Source organism: Halyomorpha halys, unplaced genomic scaffold (genome assembly GCF_000696795.3).
Source record: "Halyomorpha halys isolate HHAL.00 unplaced genomic scaffold, Hhal_1.1 Scaffold1935.1, whole genome shotgun sequence".
NCBI classification, from domain to species: domain Eukaryota; kingdom Metazoa; phylum Arthropoda; class Insecta; order Hemiptera; family Pentatomidae; genus Halyomorpha; species Halyomorpha halys.
Window position 1 is genome coordinate 15,176 of NW_027105421.1, and position 8,291 is coordinate 23,466.

The 8,291-nt window shown below is 27.9% G+C and overlaps 1 protein-coding gene across 1 annotated transcript in view; it reads right to left on the reverse strand.

Moving 5' to 3' along the window:
- Positions 1–5,971: 5,971 nt before the first annotated feature.
- The window catches only part of Ypel (Yippee-like), a gene marked incomplete at its 5' end in the record, with an annotated part of 6,468 nt that continues 4,148 nt past the window's right edge, over positions 5,972–8,291 (reverse strand). The window contains 2 exon segments of the mRNA XM_014436467.3: positions 5,972–7,854; positions 7,928–8,036. Coding sequence (XP_014291953.1) covers positions 7,762–7,854; positions 7,928–8,036 — 202 coding nt within the window.

Here is an 8,291-nt window from a genome sequence, read left to right on the forward strand (position 1 = left end):
TAGCATCTTATAGAGCGGAATTCATGTGGCACACTCAAAAGAAAAAGACATGTTTTCTCAAATTTTAGTAGATATAAAAGATTTTTGGCTAGAATTAAATAAAAATTAGTTTTGTTTGCATAAACATATGCATTTTTATTATTTTATTTTAAATAATTTAATTATTTAAGAAGTGGCAATACTAAAATTAAAAGAACCAAATGAAGTAACCAGAACTGTACTATTGTGTTTGGTAAGAAATTACTAGGACATAAACTAAAATTATTTGTTAAATAATTTTTACAATTAAAATTATGAACAAGTACAATTATTTTGTTTTTCTTTTATTTTCTTAGAAAAAAACTCTTATTGTTTTACATAAAAGGGCCTCAGGTGAGGTTCATGTTCCTTGGTTTTCCTTATAAATTGTCTCACATCATCCATCGTGTAGATTTTGTTCCTACTCCAGACTGAGAGTTAACTTCTGTAGGCTTCTACGTTTCAAACAGGGTATTTCAATCTTAAATTGACCAACCTTTATTTTGTCTTATAATTTTTTAATATTTTGATTAAAGGTAAGTTTTAATTCATTGAGTAGTATTAATTAGATTGACTGTTTTGACTATCAGGTTAGTTATATTAGATAGTCTCATTATCATTTTTTATTTTCATATAATAAAAGAATTAAACTATCCTAGACCATTATTATAATACATTTATTCTACAGGGTTTAATTTCAAATTTATGTATCTGTCACGCAAATTATTAATAAAAATATCAAACCTTTAATTTTGTCTCCATTATAGGTTGTTATTTATCTGAATAATTTATTCATCGTCTATTTTCCCTAACATTTTAAAAATTAAAATCTTATCAATAGAATCTGAAATTATGAGACTGTCTAAGGTAATTAACCTGAATGGTAAGTTTAATTAAAATTTAAACATCAACTAAGGAATTTAACAATGAATATTATTTAATAATTGGCATTATTAACTTTAATTTTAATTTGTTTTTCTTAATATATATTCTTGGAAGAGTAAATGTTGATGAAATATTTAACTCTGAAAACTTTTTCCTATTCATGTGCAATTGTCAGTTCTAATAAAAACATGTTTGAATATTATAATCTATTTTATAATGTTACTATGAGATATGGGAAGGGAAGTCCTCAGCTGAAAGCTTTACACGATTCATTTCCAGAAAATTTTTTTTTTCCAAAAAATTATCAAGAAATTCATCAGTCGTAGATATAAAGATTTAACTGATAGTACAGTATCAGCATTGTTCTGAATCATTCCGAAAAGACAGTGATTTACAAATAATTAAATTCTTACATGAATGTACTATACGTAACTGGTAAATTCAATGTAATTGATATTATTTGTATTTTTAAGATCAGAGTAAAATCTCTTTAGGTGTGGTTGGAAAAATTGGTCTGGATAGGATGAAAAAGTGTAACACTACTGGCATACTCATAATTTTCTAGCATATCTCAAGATACCCACAATTACTCTTTTATAGATGGTCAATGTTACTGGGTATCTGAGGCTCCAAAATGCGCCCCGATACGGTTGAGTCCATTAAAAGCAAGGGTTACCCAACTTCTCATGTAGTCTAAATGAGATGTCTGATTCAACTTTTTCCCAAGCCTTATGCCAAGGTATGTTACAACCTCATTGGGTCATGGTAGGATGGTTAGACATTGCACTGATAGTAAGATGAGTGCATCACACAACTCCTTTTCAGCCTTCATAGCAATTGTTTGATTTTTAGTTGGATGTCCATAGATTTTTGTGGACAAATTGGAAATAGCGATTTACTATAATAATTAATAAGAAATTATTTGTAGCAACTTAAGTACTTTTCAGAAGATCATTGATTGATCATATAGATATGATTATATATATGATCATTGATTGATCATATATATATGATTGTATATATGCAGTATATAAAAGGAAGATTGTCCAGGTGCGGTTAAAATAACTAAATTAGTAATAAAACTATTAATTATGAGCCAATATTTTGCCCCACTTTGCAGGGTTTCATCATGGCTAAAAAAGATACAAATAACTAAAATAATGTTGCAAAGTAAGATAATACATTGTAATATCCTCTTTTTTTACGAATAATTATTTTTTTTATATAAATGATTTTAGTATGTTTTTATTTTTATGTATCAATATTAAATATTGTTTCAGTATTGTTTATCTATGTTATTGAACCAAAAAGCAAGCTAACTAATTTTCATCAATAAAATGTAGAGTATCAAAAGACATTATTAAAAAGCCAAGCTGGCAGCATGTGTCTTTCCAAAAGTTGGTAAAATTGCTGCCTTGTTGAGCAGATTCAAATATATTTATCTTCCCATCAAGATTTGTAATTACAGAACATTCAAGAAAAAATAGAAGTTGATACTAAATGTTAAAGAATAATATTCAGAGAGAAAATAAACATATAAAAACTCAAAACTGTTCTGCTACAATCGATGTTTACAACGAACATCTAGACCACTGCTTGGTTTGGACAGGACTTGGGTTTCAGGCGCCCAGAGGAGAACATATCCTGGATGCAGGAGGTCCTGAGACATCTTGAAATTATATTTCTATATATATTATAGAAAAGAAGACATCTGGAATCATCCAAAAAGTTAAAGTGACACTTTATTTTGGATCGCCGGGATGAGATGTGTTGAAAACTATTAGAGATGCTTAGCTTAAAGACAGAGTTAGTTTGTGAAATAGAAGTCATCATAGAAGAGCATAAATTGGTTAGTGTGCTCAAAATAGAATTTAAGTATAGTTGTAAAAATTTTATTAAAGATAAGTGTTCTGATTACCTAGAAACCCGCCCTGAGATTAAGAGTCTAAAATGTTATAAAATTTAAATAAAATTCTACTATCTACTTAATATTAAAGGTTTTCATTTGAACCCAAGCTATATTTAAGATATGAGAATAAAGTTAAAACTATTAAAATTCTTTTTAATTTTATTTTAAATAATTTTTGAATATTACAATACAAAATGAAATAAAAGTAAACTAATGTGTGGCTAAATATGATAATATGAAAATAAACAAAGTAAATAAAATAAAATAAAATTAAGATGTACAATAAAAAGTATAAATGAACAAGAATTACAAAAAGGTATTACACAATTAATGAAAACAAATAATAACAAATAAAAAAGTAGAAAAAATATATATATATCTAAATGGCACACACTAAAAGACGGAACAAAAGAGAAATAAGAATAAAATAAAGATCGAGAAAAAAAAATAAGGGAAATAATGAATGAAATAGGAAACCAACCTTACTGAATAGAGGTAAGCACATGATTAAGCTGAAGGCAGATGTGAAGAACCAACAGGATGGAGGAGTGGGAAAATTGATGGTTGACAAGTAAATACATTTGAAAGTAAAAACATAAAATAATATAGAAGTAAAGATAATATTAGGAAATTTGTACAGTGTATTTTTTTATATTTCTTTATTTTTTATTATACCCATTTTCATAAATTGTCGAACACTTTTTTGTAATTTTTATTTATTTATATTCAGGATTTTCTTCTTGGAATTAGAAAATCTTTAATAGAAGATGATTTCCTTAATGAAATAAAAAGTTTGACAAAAATGAAGTTTATTAAGGTACATGAATATGGAACAGTAGTCCTGAAACGTTGTAAAACAAAAAAGAAAATATAGAATAAAAAATATATTCAATTTTTGGAAGTTTTTAACCTCAAAAAATTTATTGAAATTGTTTATTTACACTTTTCAATGTACATTTTAATTTAATTTTTTTTTTAAATTTTTACATAATCATGGTTAGCCACACCTTCAGTTACTTTTATTTCATGTTTGCTACATTATTTAAGTTGTTTGTATATTTTTTAGCCCTGATGAAGCCCTGCAGAGTGGGGCGAAATGTTGGCTCATAATAGTTTTTTTATTATTTGAGTTCTTTTGATCATCTTGATTTTAAATACTAAGTACTTTCCGTTGGCATATGTTGAAGAGTATATTTATCTGGGGTTAATATCATTCACGGATAGAGGAGCAAAGGAGGTCCAGAGGAGATTGGCACTCGACTGGAAAAAGTTTTGGTCCCTCAAACATATCATGAAGGGAAAAACAAGTATTGACCTTAAACGGCAGGTCTATGACAGTTGCATTAGCCCAGTGGTCACTGACTATAGCTCAGGAGAGGAAATTACGGGTGTGGCAAAATAATATTGGAAGAAGTATAGTGAATGTGAGGAAAAGGGATCGAATAAAAATGCTTGGCTCCTGAATGAAACAGGACTCACTGACACCCTGAAGATGAAAAGATTGAGCAAATGGAAATGGGCAGGGCATCTCCTTCGGTGCGAAGACTACAGATGGTCAAAAACTGCACAGAATGGACTCCATACAATGTTCAAAGAAGAGGATGTCAAAAGAAAAGATGGAGTGATATATTCAAGAGGATGGCAGGAGCCCTCTGGTGGAGAGCTGCTAGGAACAGGGATGTCTGGAAGGAGAAATGGAAAGAACTGGCCTCCCAATAGGGCTGGTCACCCCGGGAAGTGCTCACTATTACTGTCCAAAGGGAAGGCCTATGCAGGAAAGGATACAGAAAGATGGAAAGAAAATTGATAGAAGTTAATGTTTTGTCAATTATTATATATATAAATTTATTTTTTTCCCTATCTTCTTTAAATGTTTATATTGTATTTTGTATGATTTTAATTTATTGCATAAATAAAATGCTATTTCATTTCATTTCACTTTCCATTGGAATCCAGTGACACATCTTTAAATTTGACAATGATAACTCCATAGAGTTCAACTAATTTTTTACCCCATAAAATATTATAAGCCAGAATTTTAGGATACTGAAAAAATTAGAAAGAAAAATGCTTTCATCAGCAAAATGATGACCTAATTGTGTCATTATAGGCACGATAAGAATGTTTTCAATGTTAACAATTTTTTCAAAGTTATTGTATTGAGTGGTATGTTAAGAACATACTAAAGACTGAGGTGAAAGCAGAAAAGATTAGTTTAAAAATGGCCGAAACATGGGCATACATCTTCTCATATTTCTTGATTGTAAAATCGTAAGCGAGGTAATCAACTTTTTCTTTAAAAATTATCTCATAAAAGTTGCTTACATCAGTAATTAAATGCAATATTAAAGGTTTAATAAAAGAGAAACAATTCCGTTAAAATGCTTCGTTTTGAACTCAGTTAATCCACGCTTGATCAAAGGGCCATACTGGTATTGTCTGAAACTCATGTTACTTGCTTGTAACTATTTACAGGGAGATAATCAATAGATTAACATTTCCATTACTTTCACTAAAAATGTTTAGATTTTCTTCGTAACTGGAAATGATAATAATGTAGGAGTGTTTGACTTACAAATGATTATACTGAAAGATCAAAGACATGTATTCTTTTATAAATATCTATTTGAAGCATTTCGCTTTAGCAACTATTACAGCATTACTGATAGACATGTGTTAACAATAACATAATACACATCTTTGAGAAAATAGGTAAAAGAGCAAAGACTATACAAAAGTACGTATAGCCTTTTTTTTTTTTTTTAAATATATCTTTTTATCACAAGTTTAATAGCTAATACATGTTTTACTAGAACCACTCCTGCAAAACGGTAAATATACGATGATACTTGCAGGGAATTTTCTAAGACAACATACAAATATATAAATAGGCCTGTGTAATAAAATTGTATATTACACCTTCGAAACAATACATTATATTTATTTTTTGAATTTTTCAATTTCTTATAAAAATTATTACAAAAGAAGGTTTATGCCACATCATAAAAGGTCTACAAAATCTCATCATTAAGAACATTCATAAAAATTTCGATGAAACAGGTTATCAAATAAAAAAATGAAAAGATAAATTTTTCCTTTCATTCAATGTTTCATATTAAAATTGCATTCATAAACCTCCTCTTGAAAAAATACAATGAAGATAATGAAGGTAATAGATGTTTATTTATTACATATACATTATGCATAGAGACATATTTATTCATGTATAAAAGAAATTTTACATATATTTTTTAATTTTTTTTTTTAATATATTTTTTAATTTTTATTTTGGTCCTCCTAAAACATTCAGGCACCAGCTAAATTATCCAGCAGATGCAATTCTAACTCATTCTCTGAACGATATATATATATACAACACATAAACCTTTTCTTTTCAACATACATTAACTTTTTTAGGTTTACAAATTTAAACGTACAAAAGAATAAAAAATATAAAGCAAATTATATTGGCAACTAAAAAAAAAACTTAAAAAGTATTTACAAAGACTAGAGAAAATGAAATAAAATGTACACATAATTAATCATATTAAATTGAAACTTAATTAAGTACACAACTTTGTAAATAAAAAAAAAATTTAATGTCTTCCTCGAATTATGCTTTTTCTTAATCCAAAACGTTGCAAATCAAAACTACATTCAGAATCATAAAAAAATATATTTCACTTTTGTAATGGCTTTGCTATCATCCTAAACAATATTTATGACAATCTACATTTTAATTTAACATTAATGAGACAAATGACATTTAAAAAAATTAATAACATCGATACATTTTTTTTGGTTATTTATTTTTTTTATGAATGATATATGATTCCACTACTTTGCTTTCTTTTTTTTTTATCATTTAATAAAATCAAGTAATTCAATCAATGCAACGGGATTTCAGTCTAAATTCTCAAAAATATTCAGGGAAGAAATGTGTTTTTTTAAATATATCTTAAAGGAGCACATTTCTTAAAGAAACGAGTTTAGCACAATTAAAAAGATGAAAAATAAGAACTAAATAGTGAATTATTTTTCGATATTTACCTAGACTGTTCTGAGATCATATTCACCCTCTATCAATGAATAAAAACCCCAATAAAATCATGAGGGACAAAAGATGGGTAATCGCAAAGTCAAACCATGCTACATTTTCTCTCTTTTTTTTTTCTTTTTTCTTAAAAAAAAAAAAGTATGGAAGGAATTCTGCATGTTGTATGATTTCAATGATATACGCACAAGTAAATTTACAATAACATCAAGTTCCTTCTAATTAACAAGCCAAGATTAACGTATCAACAATGATTGTTAGTTAATCACTTATGATATTCTATATATTACATAAGTTTATATATAGAAACAGAGTGCAGCCTTAAAATATTTTTTTTTTTGTTTTGCGTGAACACTTAAAAAACTCAAGTTGAAATATAAATGTCGTAATGTTCAGAGCTCTTCATTTGCTCTTCACTTGGATTATTTTCTTTTTTACAATATAAAATATATTTACAATTGTCACACACAACCAGCATATATGACTATCATCTACATTTATATACGTAAAACACTTAAAATTGTGCTTCCTGAGCAATAATATACAATAATCAATTAGTTAAAAATTGTCTAATTTTTTTTTAAACTTACATAATATTATGTTGCCACGAATTTTTTTTTCGGATTTCCAGTTTCTGAATTTCATCTCTTTTACATCAAGTTTTCTCTCAATACAAACTGATTTGGAGATTAGAGCTCGTTGAAACATAATACTGGATAAGTTAACATATTATGCACTGTATATTCAAATGTTATAGATATATAAGAAAATAATGGTTAAATGGCTTCTGTAAAACTTTGTCATTCTTTATCTAAAACTAAAACACTCATATGATCCTTGTCCAAGTTCAATTCTCAAATAGGTCTGCACTCTGCGTGGAAAAGCTGTGGCTAGATTAGTTGTCCCACCCATTTTCCTTGATCATGTGTGCCAATTCGATAATATATTTTCCTTCTTTGTATTTCTGACTCGATTCAAAGGCGTGCTCCTATGGAAAAGAAGAAAAAAAAATTAATTGATATGAAATGGGCAAAAATAAAATTGATAAGTTCCATACTAACATATTTCCAGCCGAGGGTAGTTTTACAACATTCACAATAAATGTCAGCGACAGCATGAAGGCCTGTGAGGAGAACCCGCTCCTCTGCTGGACCACAACCAACATTCACCCTAGAATAAAAATTATGTCCAAGTTGAAAAGATTATAAGAATTTTCTACTAATAAGACAAAATTTTAAGAATTAAGTATTTTATTTTATTTCACACCAAATTAGTAATTGGATCTATGGCATATTTTACAAGTTGATAAGGAGGGTCAGATAGGTCCACTAAAAAAATGTATAAATCTGTATATCTTGGTTAAAGAAGGGCCAATGTCAAAATATACCAATTATATATATATATATATATAGACAGACAGGCTCT